The sequence below is a fragment of the Pseudochaenichthys georgianus genome, chromosome 24, assembly GCF_902827115.2.
Source record: "Pseudochaenichthys georgianus chromosome 24, fPseGeo1.2, whole genome shotgun sequence".
In the NCBI taxonomy this organism is placed as follows: domain Eukaryota; kingdom Metazoa; phylum Chordata; class Actinopteri; order Perciformes; family Channichthyidae; genus Pseudochaenichthys; species Pseudochaenichthys georgianus.
Window position 1 is genome coordinate 28,514,799 of NC_047526.1, and position 13,848 is coordinate 28,528,646.

Below are 13,848 nucleotides of genomic sequence, written 5' to 3' on the forward strand. Positions count from 1 at the left end.
AAACAATCAAAATGCGTCTGAAGGGGATGTTTTCCTTCCAGGGTTCAAGAAACAACTGGAAGATTACTTCAGGCTTTTGTACAATCTGAGAAACCATGAAGAGAGGAAGTGAAGCTGTGTTTCTCACTCTAAGCTCTTTGATGTTTCCTAGAACAAGGCATTTATCTTTGGGCAAATCAGTAATCAGCGAAGGAGTGGGCTTTCGTTTTGGCCGCTCTCAGGTTTGAAGCAGAGTGTGGAGTATATCTGTATCTAGCCCCTACAGATCATGTCTATAAATTACATGTCACTTGCGAGACGCTTTTTTAATTTTCTTTATCCATTATCTAAATAACTTGTTTGCATGAAGACTGATAAGAATCCGCTTGAAGAAGATTTACAAGTAGCCTAACTCGGCTACAAGCTGCCAGTTCTGCGAAAAAGAGAAATAAATGCACAGAAAATTGAGCCTGACATAAAGCCTAAAACATTTATGTCATTTGGTGACCGTTAGTCTTCTCATTTTGTGAGGTAGAACATTTAGTTAATTTCAGACAGAGCTGGCATGGCTGAGAGATGTTAATAACCTGTGATGATGATCGAGGCTTATTTCAGTCCCAAATTGGCAAAAGGTTTTCATGTTCTGCCGGCCGAGGAACTCTGTGGCCCCTAAATGTCACATTAATGCATCTATTCTCATTTTATCATTATGACAATGCAGCCACTCGACTCCTGCCTCTTTGGCCAGCACCAGTGTTTCTGCTATTATGGAAGACATTACTAGTTCATCACTGAAATCTAGTCATGGATGTGGCCAAATGAATAAATGTAAATTGGATCATTCATAATCAGTGAATTGAGTCTGCTTTTTATTAAGGCCAAGCAAAGGGAGGATTATCTCTGCTATTGTCATTCGAAGCAGGAACTGACTCGTACATTTTGTGCTGCGTAATCTGATTGAATCTGTTGATAACTAATTGTTTTATAAGGACAAGAGAACTGCTACCCCCGCGACCCGACCACGGATAAGCGGGAGAAGATGGATGGATGGAAGGACAACAGACATAAATATACAACAAAAGTGTGAATAAATTGTTTTGGGTTGAGTTATAACTGCTCAGTTTATGAGGTTTTTAAATTGTCTAAAATGTACTTCTCTTTTGAATTTGTATCCAAATACAAAGTAACGCAGGTTTTCAAAGGGGGAAGAAACAAGTTAAAGGTCCCATGTCATGGCCATTTCCACTGATCATAATTCCATTGTTGAGGTCTACTAAAATAGATTTATACTGTGCAATTTTCCAAACTCACATTGGTTTCTCATACAGCATCTCTGTAAAGTATGTGTATTCACCGGTATTCACTCTCTGCCCTTGTTTGAGCTCCTACCCCCCCCCCCCCACCTCCCTGTGAGCCCAGTGTGCTCCGATTGGTCAGCTCGGCCACTCTCTTCTGATTAGTCAACCACCACAGAGGCTCCGCCCATGTCTAACTCAGTGTTTTTTCGGCTCTGAGCGGAGCATCAGTTTTTGTATAAGCTAACCTACGTTTGCTAGTTGTTCAGTGTAATATGCCAACCATGAACAAAAGCTAGTGGTTCATATTAAGCTAGCAATAACGTGTTTACAATTGCAATCTTATACGGTAGTCTGCTACGTGTCGGTCATTTGTTTAGCTTGCATAAAAACAATGTTTTTCCTAGCATGTCTACGTAGCCTTGTTGTTTAGCTTTGTAGCATACATGCTAGGAAAGCCAACTATAATGTAATTAAGTTTCGCGACTGACCATACGGTAAATCACCCGGAGTATACTGTATATGAGTATTTCGTGTGTGAATGCAGACATTCTCGTGCTATGAGAAACATGTAAGGCCATCTGCTGACATTGATATATGTAAATGCTAGCAACTTCGTTAGCCCAGTTAGCACTGTGTCAATGGCTTGTTCTGTGTAATACAACCAAGTGAACAAAAGCTAGTGGTTCATATTAGGCTAGGAAGAACGTGTTTACAATTGCAATCTTATACGGGTAGTCTGCTACGTTCGGTCATTCATTGTAGCTGGCATGAAAACAATGTTTTCGCCTAGCATGTCTACCTCTCGGTAGCGTCGTTGTTTATCTCGGTAGCATACACGCTAGGAACGCCAACTATAATGTAGGGTAAATCACCCGGAGAGTATACTGTCTATGAATATTTCGTGTGTGAATGCAGAAATTCTCCTGCTATGAGAAACATGTAAGGCCATCTGCTGACATTGTAGTTGATAGATGTAAACGCTAGCAACTTTGTTAGCACTGTTTTAATTTGAACTGAACCTGAGATTCCAACAGTATATATGCTTGGCTGGCAGAGGGTGCGTCATAGCTCTGGGCGTGGCCACTGGGTATCCAGACGTCACGATGCCCAGGAAGAACATGAGAAATCTCCAACGAGGTGTTTTGGGGAGGTCTTTTCTGTGTTAGAGTTGTACTCCCTACAGGGTATACTTTGAGGGTTTTTGACTCTGCAGACCGTTTACATGCATAAAAACCTTCATAACACACAAGGGGACGGGTAATAAGGTAATAACCGGAAAAGCATAACATGGGCCCTTTAACTGGATTCAAAGGGTGCCTGTGGATAGTGTGCTGGACTTCGAACAGGGGATAGCAAGTTTGAGTCAGCATGTCGTTGTGTCCCTGGGCAAGACACTTTGCCTCAAATTGCTCCCGTGGGGATTGGCCACAGTACTGAATAAGTCAATAAGTATAAGAATGAGTAAGTCGCTTTGGACAAAAGCATCTAACAAATGACATGTCATGTAATTCAGCAGCCAATATCAAATAAGTCTGTTTTTTATTCTATGAGATTCTGAAATGTGGTTAATTATGCACACAATAAACAGACATGCACTGAATAGCAATGAGGTGTGCAACCTCCATCTGCCTTTGAATGTGTGAAAAGGGAATTGAAAGCCAAACAGTTATCTTCATGTGCATATTTTATAAGAGAAATGCAGCATGTTGTTCCTTCAAAGTGAAAGACTGTGTTCACAATTACCTCATGAAACAAGATAAAACAGTTATTCAAATATATTCTTAATCTATGTTTTCGTGTGTGCTTTGTGTTGTTTTTTTCCATCCCATCTTCTACCAGGAGGAGCTTTGGGAATTAATAATCAGATCCTTTTTTAAAAATCCTCCACTGCCACTGTCCTCTCCCTTGTTTCTATGCACCGCACTTGACAGCTTCATGGGTTGGGCAGATAAAGCTATATGGAAACACGTGACAGGTCTTGTAGGAGCGACGCTTCATAAGTGTGAAGACTCAGAGAAACAGACGGAGAGACGCGGAGAGGAGCAGCAGCAGCAGCAGCAACCTGTGTCCACAACCAGGAGCGCACTCCAAGAGCGACACTTCTTCAGACAGCCGACAAACTAATGTTTCAGAAATAAACTAGTAATAATGAGGATGATGGTGGGTTTATTCTAACACATGCACGGTGTTTTTATCACCTTTTACGTAAGATCATTGTTGGATGGATGGTGCGCTTCTGACTTGGATTAACGCGCGGTGATAAAGGGCGATTCTGCGCACTTGGACAAATTATGTAAGGTAAAGAAGCACTTTTTCTCTTTTAAATATTTCATTATACTGGTTTCTTCGTTATTTTCCTACTTTAAATCCTTTAGGTTGGTGGTCCCAGAATGAAAATATGTTTTTTCGTTGTTGTATCCAAATGCAATTTAGCTTTTTTGCACCAAATGTACCATATCTATACATGTGTGCATGGATCGTGAAACTTTCAAAAAAAACTAATATTGAAATAGCTTTCCAAATTCTGCATATATTTAGATAATGTAATTGCAATTATCCCATTATATCTCTTTACTCTTACATTAAGTGGACTGCCCATATGCTTCATATTGTTTTACATTTGTTCAGCTTTAAAACTGTGATCCAGTCAGTCCAAGATAAGAGGAATTGCATTGTTGTGTCTGATTCTGCACCTCGTCAAAAATATGCGTTTTTACTCTCACTTTTAGTTTTTCTATGTGTACTCCTGATATTGAAAGGGCAGCAGTCAGTGGTGAATCTTTTTATGTATGTTGATGCGTACAGGGTGCAGGGTGAGTACACCATGCTCTTAGAGACCAGATGTGGTTCCTGACCTGTTCAGGAATTCTTTAAATGTATTAAAAAACCTACAATTGTACAAAACTATGAAATATTCCAAATTATTTCAATATTTGTGTTCAGAAATATTCTCAGATTTTGAAGGTTATCTCATCCTAAAGTAATTTTCATTTTAAGTTGCACTGCTGCAAATGTGTGCATGTGCATATAGGACTCTTTTTTAGATTTTCTAAACATCTCTTAAATGTTTTTCATCAATTTCATAGGTTGTCCAGGCGTCTTAGCCTGCAGTATTACCCTCAGACACAGCCATGAAGTCTGTGCTGGATGGTGTGGCGGACACCACCTTCCGGACTATTACATCTGGTTTACAGTATCTGGGCTCCAACGACGCTAACTATGACAACCCCCTCAATGATGTAGACTTCAAGGCAGGTTTCGCTCTGCAGAAGCCTTTATCTGCTTTCCGCAGCGACTCCTTCCCAGGCAAAGTACCTGCGGACGAGGAGCTCATCCTCAAGGGCATCCCCTTCTTCCCCACCAATGCCACGGACTTGTTTGGCAACCGGAGCATGTTGGGAGATGAGACTAACACTTTACAATGTGGGGATAACTTTATGGACATGGAGTGTTTCATGATCCTGACCCCCAGCCAGCAGCTGGCTGTGGCAGTGATGTCTCTGACTCTGGGTACCGTCACAGTGCTGGAGAACCTGGTGGTGCTCTGCGTCATCTTTCAGTCCCGCACCCTCCGCTGCCGGCCGTCCTACCACTTCATTGGCAGTCTGGCTGTGGCTGACCTCCTGGGAAGTGTTATATTTGTCTACAGCTTTCTGGACTTCCATGTCTTCCACAGGAAGGACAGCCCCAATGTGTTTCTCTTCAAACTGGGTGGAGTCACAGCGTCGTTCACTGCGTCTGTGGGGAGTCTTTTCCTCACTGCTATTGATCGCTACATCTCCATCCACCGGCCTCTCGCCTACAGGCGCATCGTGACACGGACCAAGGCTGTCATTGCCTTCTGTGTGATGTGGACCATCTCTATCGTCATCGCAGTGCTACCTCTGCTGGGCTGGAACTGTAAAAGTCTCAACTCTGTTTGCTCAGACATATTTCCTCTGATTGATGAGAACTACCTGTTGTTCTGGATCGGTGTTACCAGTGTGCTGGTTCTTTTCATCATCTACGCCTACATGTACATCCTGTGGAAGGCGCACCACCACGCCGTGCGCATGCTGAGCCGCACCTCCCAGAAGAGCCTTGTTGTTTACTCAGCAGATGGGACTAAAGTGCAGTCCGCTCGCCCGGAGCAGACGCGCATGGACATTCGCCTCGCCAAGACCCTGGTGCTCATCCTGGTGGTGCTGGTCATCTGCTGGGGCCCACTGCTCGCCATCATGGTCTATGACCTCTTCTGGAAGATGGACGATGACATTAAGACGGTATTTGCATTCTGCAGCATGCTCTGCCTGCTCAACTCCACTGTCAACCCGGTCATCTACGCCTTGAGGAGCAAGGATATGCGGCACGCCTTCATCACCTCCTGCCAGGCCTGCAGGGGCACGGGCCAGCAGCTGGATAATAGCCTCGAGTCAGACTGCCAGAACAGACATACCAACATTTCTGCCAACAGGGCTGCAGAGAGCTGTGTGAAGACCACTGTGAAAATAGCCAAAGTAACAATGTCTGTGTCAACTGAAACTTCTGCAGAGGCTGTCTGATGGGGAGAATGTGTAAATGTCATCCTCCCCAAAACAATGCCATCCACCAGAATAAAGCAGAAAATTGAAAATAAAAAGAAATCCTCTCCTGAAAGTATTGACTTACATCCTCACATTGGCTTTAGTGGTTGCATTATTTTATGTTGGTTTGTAAGTACATAGTGTGCCAAAGTGCCAAAGAGTATTGCAAGTTGATAGGAAAGGACTCACAACTTGAAAGGATTATCAACGACTATCATGAGTCTGCTATCTACCATAGACCTCATGATATCCAGTTAGTGAAGGCATATTATATTTTTGTACTGTGAATTCAGGTTTTGAAAAAAACAATATTATCTTCATTTATGGGATAAGGGGCTACTGACGTTTTTAATTTGAGATGTTTCATTGTGTCATTTAGACTTTAAAATGCGTCTTGCGCCATAACTTCAACAAATCTTTGGCAACTTGACTTTCTAATCAGGCTTCATGTACATTAGTCATTTCTATGAAGGAGTGATGGAAAAAAAGTTTCAAATGACTGATTGTTTATTTCAAAAATTGTCATTTAACATGTCACTTTTGTATTTGTTCTGACGACACTCAGTGAGTGGGAAAATGTGTGAAGGAGATTTTGAGATTTGATGGGTGATTCATGCTCAAGATATATAAAAAAAACCATCATCAACTAAACGACTCCAATGAGATGGAGGTAAACGGATTCACAGATTTTGAGCGTGTCAAATCTGAAATGACATTTCTGTGGCAGAGTGACGATGGTCCCTGTTGTCCATTTCTTTACCCGCTAGCTGTTAGAGTAACGTGTCTTTGTTCAATTGTAAACCTAACAACTGTACAGTGTTTTCTTGCAAAGTGTTCAAATCGCCTCATTCAGCTGTACAGCCAGCAAAACAACAACAAGCTTGAATACATCAAAACCGATGCAGTGTGCTGGACACAACTGCAACAAACTGAAGTGGTTTCAGACTATATCTGCTTACATCAAATGTAATATTTTACTGAATTCAGCCATGTATGTGTGTAATACCTTGTGACTTGGTGATATATTTCCAACCCCAAGCCTTTTGATCATTGCAGTGAGTTGTTTTTAGTGCCACTATTGCAGAGGGACATCATTTCGGAAAATAAAAGCAACCCATGCACAGGCCTAGTGAAGTACTTCTGGCGTAACTCTAAATAAAAATATGTCTGCTGTTAATTTTACGTATCTAAACAAAGAAACAGGGGTTGTTTCATTAGCTGGTAACTTGGATGGAAACTGTATGTATGCGTTGTGTGAAGATTCGGCAACTGACCTTACAAAAGAATCTAAGATGTGACTTTCCTTATAGGTGATGTAGTACTTTTAATCTAGAAATCTCACAGCACAATTGTTCTGTAGACATTTATCTTGGTGTAAAGTTATCCAGACTGTTTATCAGTATTCTTTGCTGCCTCTTGTATTATGAGTATTGAAAATCAAATTGTCAACTGTCAAGTGGCTTCTGTAACAGTGGTGGCATAATGAGGAATCTATGACTTCAAAAACACAATCAGTGTTTTTAGTATTACTGTTTTCAAACCTTTGAATAAAGTTGCAGCTGGTTGTCATTTCGTCTTCAGTTATTTGATGGATTATTTCATGGTGGGAAACCGAAGTTTGCATACATTTCGATTAAAGGAATACTACAAAAGCCCCCCCAACAAAAACATTTATACATATATACATCTATTACTCACAAAGTTATACCTCCTATTTAAAAAAATGTGAATATTTTTGATAAATTTAAGTAAATATAAAAAACCTTCCTAGTTAAAACACTGATGCATACTCATTCTCATGGAGGCCCATATGAAACTGATGCGGATATGTTATATTGGATATTTTCATATAAATAGTCTTGTTAAGTTACTTGAAGTAAACCCAACACCCATTTACTCCAATCATTGTATCAGTTTGTGGACTCTTTTTTTTACCATGTAGGCATAGCAGAAAAATAATGCTTTAGTTCAGATTCAAGGTTAAAGGCTTTTATTGGTCATACGAACATAGCTACAGTGTAGTTATGACGATGAAAATCTTAGGTTCCAGGCTCCACCAACAGTGCAACACAATAAAACAGAAAAACAGAAAAAATAGTGCAAGTAAATACAAAAAGAAAAATAGTGAAATAGTGCAATAAGAGTCTATATACAAGTGATTGGAATATGATATATTAGATAACTAATTTCTAAATTGCAGCCAGATGAATGTTATGGATGTTGTTTCAAAAGTTCAGGTGTTTAATAGTCTTATGGCCTGTGGGATGAAACTGTCCCTGAGTCTGACTGGTGGTTTTATTCAAGAATACAACACACAGGCACACAGTGTGGAGGAATTGTATACACATAATCATTTGCTGGGTGAAATATTCCTTGAATTCTGCCTCCATCACTGATGTACGAGGAACAGATGCTGAAAGAGATACCAAGCCCTCAGCGGACAGCAGCCTGAAGCCATTAGTGATGTTTTAGCGCCCTCTTGAGGAAGATTATAAAATGTCCATAGTGGCAGCCTGTTAGAGGAAAAATGGCATTTCTACATTTTGATTTTTTTTTCGTGTTACTATGGCTTACTTCTTGTAACCCTAAAAGTGACAAATTGCAAGAGTATGTCTACCACGGCATCCTCTGACACCAACATCTGCTCTACTTTTTTCATCTCCTGTCTCAGAGGAACAGGGAAATTGCAACATCTGTTCACACAGATGTTAACAGGATTGTGTTTATTTATCTTCAAAACACTTTTATAAAAAACTATGAGATGTGTCTACTTTACCTCTGCAATGAGAACTTTTCCTGACATTTTAACAGAAAACAATTTGAAGATTATTTATAATGAAAATAATCTTTTTTTGGGTGCAAGATGCTCGAGTTATTTTTATATAGCCAATTGCATATATAGTACCACAAATAATTACACCATGACGTTACACAACAACTCTTATTGTTCATTTTTACTACCTCAAGTTAGGTCTACTATATCATAGATCTTAAAATTATAATTTAAATAAAAGGTGTTAAAATACAGATGCCTCTCGCATCCTCAATTTTTGGGGTGGTTGAGAAGGCGGTGATGAAGGAAGAAACATTTCTTAATCGTTTATGTGTGTTTTGTATTTTTCTTCTGAATCCGAAATATGCAGTGTTAATAATATGGATGAATCAGAGTAGTTACCTATTGGATTGGTTATTCTATGTAGTGGCCCTGGGTTTAAAATGACTTTTATCTATTGATATGAGATTGGTGTAATTGTTTCCTCACTTCCTTGTAAATAAAAGGGAATGCTCATTTAGTATTATGGATTCCTATCTAAAAATAATGTTTTGTATTTTTTATATAAATCATTTTTGTATTAATAATTTGCATTCAAAAATAATACTGAATATTGTTCTATCAAACGTTTTAAGTGAATTTGAAACTTCCTCGTAGTGTAGTGGTTTGTAAGAAAACAAACACATTTGAAAAAAAAGGAACATGAATACTTAGTCTTCGGGAAATGTAGTCTTCAAGTATATAAACAGTGGGTGCCTGTAGGGAACAAAAACTACAAGCACCAGCGTGCAACCGTTGTCACGCATGCTCATAGCCGATCATATGGAACGGAATTAAAGGTAAACTAGTCTGAGCCGTTGAGAGTACTCTTCGGATGTAGTGCAGCAAAATCTGCAATCATCTGATTTTATAGCAAATTAACCTCAAATTATTTTGCCCGGATTAACTCAAGACATATTTTTCAACATAATCTCAATGAGATTTATCAGCAGAAGACAACAATAGCGAAAATAAGGCGTATTTGTCTGCCGCCCGGAATCGCCGCTGCCGTTTGATTTAGCTAACGTTAGCTAGCATTGTCACCACAGACCGGGGCCCACATCAGGGACTTTCGCAGATAACCAGGGATTACAGCTTTCTATTAATACTTTTTTAAGACACCGTTTTGCGAGATGGCTTGCGGGGCTACCCTGAAGAGGAGTATGGACTTTGATCCACTGATGAACCAGGCTTCCCCAAAAAGGAGGAGGTGCACCCCGATCATGTCTCCAGTCTCTTCACCACAGAAGTATTTGCGTATGGAGCCCTCGCCTTTCGGGGAAGTGTCGTCAAGACTCACCACAGGTAGGAATTTCAATCCACATTTTCAGAATTCAGTGTAATCCCAAGTACATTATGGGAAAACTATTCTTAAGTGTAAACTGGACACGGTTAGCTTTCCCTATTAGCCTCCCCCTCTGTGTACCGGTGTCTGTCATTTTGTTAAAGCCAAACCCCACAGGTAATTTGTCAAGTTAAAGGAGTGTTGTTCTTGTTTATCCCCTTGCGATGGAAGACTCACATATAGACGATTTCATGTGAATCTTTATTGCTTAATTGTAAATTCGGCAGTAATTATACATGAAAACTTTCATTGTACTAATAGTTAACAATGGTTTGAGGAAGTGAAGTGTGGGAAGAGCAGGAAGCAATGGTTTGACTGTTGTGTAAATTATTAAAGTTGTCTTCTGAACATAATTGATGCCTCGAAGTTATTAGAAGATAGACATTTTAGTTTGTCTTCGATTATATTAGTTTCATTGTGTGCTCCATTTTCTGAAGAGCCTCACACTGATGCATCACTTGACATATGTTATAGATTTTCCACTTCAGTAAATAAAAAAGGAAACAATGTTTTGTAGTGCTTACTAATTTTATGGATGCAGTATTCTATGCTTACAGAAAGTAGCTATCTCTTCAATTGTTTGTCTTGATCTACCTGGATACATCAGAAAGGCAACATGATCTTTGATCTCTGCAGCACCTCTGTATGAAGATGTCCCTTGTAATGGAGCAAATGTTGTTTCTGTCTGTTTCAGAGCAAATCCTACACAACATCAAACAGGAGTACAAGCGGCTGCAGAAACGACGACACCTGGACAGCACCTTCCAGCAGGAAAGCAGCTGTTGTCCTCTGGATCTGCAGAACCAGAGTGGATCAGCCCTGCCAGGTAGCTACCGTCCTTATTAGTGAGGATATTCAGAAGTTTTCACAGATGCATTAAAACCTAGAACAACTGTGATACACCATTCCTTTACTGATCAACTCAAACATACACTTATTGGGATCTAGTTAGTTAATGTCCTGCTTAGGATGTCCACCTGAATATTATTAGCTGACAACAGCACGCAGTTACCATCCTGATACTCAGAAAGAATGGGCTTTTTTAATAAAGTGGCGAAGTCACGCCCATCTACTTCCGCCCCATGGGACCTTATTTCTGAAAAGTTATGTATTGAAGTCAATGGAGAGAGAAAATGTATCTTTCTATCCCGTTTGAATTGTGCCATGAATTACACATATGATGTTTGTCTTAACAAATCATTTCCAAGTCAAAAAAGTCAGTTTGTCTTAAAACTGTTGAAAAATACGCAACTAGAAAGATTACAAATCCCAGTGGTGCGTACATTAACGTTACACATTACACTCGTGTTACTCACCGAAACTTTGTAAAGCCGGTCCCGCATGCTGGCTCTTACGGAACCGACTAACTCCCCTTGTGTGTATGTACAGTTCTCAACATGGCCAGACTTGTAGTGATTTTCACCTCTTTTAATACTTTTCACTTCATTCTGAAAGAAAGAGGTGAAATGTGCCAACGTGACGGCCATCTTGGTGTTGGTGACGTGTGCAAGACCAGAGTTGTAGTTCATTGAGCGCTTCACACAAAACAATGTGTTACTTCACCATTTTACGACACATTTTAATTTGTTTGACTTGCAAAATTATCTTTTAAATTAACAAACATCATATCGTTGCACAATTCAAACGGGATCAAAAGATAATCTTTCTCTCTCCATTGACTTTAATACATGATTTTTCCAAAATAAGGTCCCATGGAGGTCCAGTGGAAAAGGAGGGATTTCACCACTCTATTTACTTTTGAATTGGCCATCAACATCGTTAGCCACTCCCTGAGTAGAGGAATGGTATCGATGGAAAGTCCCTTTTATCCTTTCACTTTCTTTTATAATGTTTTTTTTATTTTGTATTAAACCCACTCTCAGAAAGCTGAGGCTCGAGCAGGAGCTTACATCAGGTTATGCATAACTGTGTTGCCATGCCTGCTTGGCAGCCGGATGATATCAATGTTATAAGTATTGTAAGCCAGGTTGTAAGTCTGTGTGTAATCTCATCTGTTTTGTATTAGCGTGTGATCTCAACTCTCCTAACAGGTACGTCCTCCGGTGCCTCGTCTCCCTTCAGGAAAGAGCAGCCTTTATTTTCCCTCAGGCAGGTTGGGATGATTTGTGAAAGACTGCTGAAAGAGCGAGAGGACAAAATCCGCGAGGAGTACGACGAGATTCTGACGACAAAGCTTGCCGGTATGAAAGAGTGAAATAAGATATGTGGAGTGAGTCATTCATACATTTTCTAATGAATGTGTTGTTCTTCCAACAGAGCAATATGACACGTTTGTCAAGTTCACGCACGACCAACTGATGCGAAGGTTCGGAGAGCAGCCGGCCAGCTGTGAGTATATTTATTGTTTTATTTGTTATGGTATTTTGTTTTTCTTACCGATCCCTGAAAGCAAAGTTTGGTCCTGTTGTGTAAGACATGAGTCACTTCTGGTGAGTTTACATTGTGCACAGTAGACGGCTGCTCGTCCAATGTGTAGCTAAACGGGCCCGATTCAAGTAAAGATAAATACATTCAAATAAATCCAGAAGGTCTTGCTTGTAGAGACCCCTATACTGCGCTGACTGCTCCGAGACGTAATGTGAGGAGAACACAGTAAAGCAGGGGAATACAATGGAGGACAATATCATCATACTAGGTCTTAACCCAAACAAATGCCTTGCGTCTGTGGTGTGTGTTCTAGAGACAGACACGTGTGCTAGTTGTTGAGGAAGCGATTCAAAATGTGTTTGTATTGAAGTGTCATCTTCTTCCTCTGCAGACGTTTCCTGAGTGTGGGCCTCTGACGTTAAGGAATCCAATTTGCTGCAAAATTCTCCGGGACTCATTGGGTCTAGTTGGACTTTCCTCCTAACTGTGCCATAAACTCAGTGTGTGGCGTTGGCTGGGTCTGCCAGAGTTAGGAGCGCTTCCTGCTGCCGACTTGTTTAAGGACTCTCTCTCTGTGACTCTACCTGTTGCCTCTTAACCGCCGTGTCAATATTTATTTGGCTTTGTTCTGATGCCTTCGTAAAAGGCTGACTGCCAAACACACTTTGCCTTTTGATTTTATTACGTTTTTGTTTAATTTAGTTATTTCACAGAGAGGATTTTACGACTAACATCTCGATGTACATTTTTGAAAAAAGGGATTCAACATTGACAAGTGGACGAGCGAAGGCTGCCTTCAGACTGGACTCCTGGCATCTTGGCTTTTTTCAGTATTTAATCTGTACAGGCACTTCCTGCTTTTACATTTGTATACACTGTATTCTCTTTTTTTTGCTTGACCTATTTTCATTGTACCAAAATGTCTTGATTTTATTTGCTGTATGTATAAAGGGGCTTTGATTCAAGAAGAGCAGACAAATAAAGTGTTTACACAAGTATTTGTGTTGTGTTTTTTCACATCATTTGTTACGATAAGGTAGGGCTGCTCGATTATGGCAAACATCACGATTATTTTGGTCAATTGATATCACAATTGATATCACGATTATTCATTGACTTTGAAAATATCCATTCATTGAACTTTAAAACAAATACAAATAATAATTTGAACAGTATCTTTTAAACTGTTGATTACCCTGAACCAGAGCCATATAGATCATTCTATCTTTATGGCGCTGCCCTGAACGAAACATTATGAATAATCATAAATACTAATCAACAAATATTTGAGCGGACTTCCACAAGCTACTAAACATATATAAAGCAAAGCATAATAATTATTTTGGCAGGCCAAAATCGGAATTGCGATTAAAATAAGATTAATTGCACAGCCCTACGATAAGGTTATTGTTTTTACATGCTACCACCACAGGTCAATGAAAGTGAGGAGTCTGGTTTTAGTTT

At 40.0% G+C, this 13,848-nt stretch overlaps 2 protein-coding genes across 3 annotated transcripts; both read left to right on the forward strand.

The window, feature by feature from the left end:
• Positions 1 to 3,193: 3,193 nt before the first annotated feature.
• On the forward strand, positions 3,194 to 7,408 carry cnr1 (cannabinoid receptor 1). Of its 2 annotated transcripts, none has more exons than XM_034075384.2 (2): positions 3,194 to 3,575; positions 4,364 to 7,408. In XM_034075384.2, exon 2 carries the CDS (start codon positions 4,409 to 4,411, stop codon positions 5,816 to 5,818), a length of 1,410 nt encoding a protein of 469 aa, XP_033931275.1. In that variant the 5' UTR covers positions 3,194 to 3,575; positions 4,364 to 4,408; the 3' UTR covers positions 5,819 to 7,408. The 2 variants fall into 2 exon arrangements, with proteins under 2 accessions (XP_033931275.1, XP_033931276.1); XM_034075385.1 differs by having other exon boundaries at positions 3,194 to 3,570.
• A 2,037-nt stretch (positions 7,409 to 9,445) lies between these two features.
• Positions 9,446 to 13,382, forward strand: akirin2 (akirin 2). Its single transcript, XM_034076516.1, has 5 exons — positions 9,446 to 9,956; positions 10,691 to 10,822; positions 12,048 to 12,197; positions 12,274 to 12,345; positions 12,776 to 13,382. The coding sequence occupies exons 1-5, from the start codon at positions 9,785 to 9,787 to the stop codon at positions 12,784 to 12,786; spliced, it is 537 nt and encodes a 178-aa protein (XP_033932407.1). The 5' UTR covers positions 9,446 to 9,784; the 3' UTR covers positions 12,787 to 13,382.
• Positions 13,383 to 13,848: the final 466 nt, after the last annotated feature.

Excerpts from the sequence above, each read along its gene's own strand:
- cnr1 (XM_034075384.2), top strand. The coding sequence starts at position 4,409 with ATGAAGTCTGTGCTGGATGGTGTGGCGGACACCACCTTCCGGACTATT.
- akirin2 (XM_034076516.1), top strand. The coding sequence starts at position 9,785 with ATGGCTTGCGGGGCTACCCTGAAGAGGAGTATGGACTTTGATCCACTG. Across the intron at positions 9,957-10,690 it reads GTCGTCAAGACTCACCACAG|AGCAAATCCTACACAACATC; the intron begins GTAGGAATTTCA and ends TGTCTGTTTCAG. Across the intron at positions 10,823-12,047 it reads GAGTGGATCAGCCCTGCCAG|GTACGTCCTCCGGTGCCTCG; the intron begins GTAGCTACCGTC and ends CTCTCCTAACAG.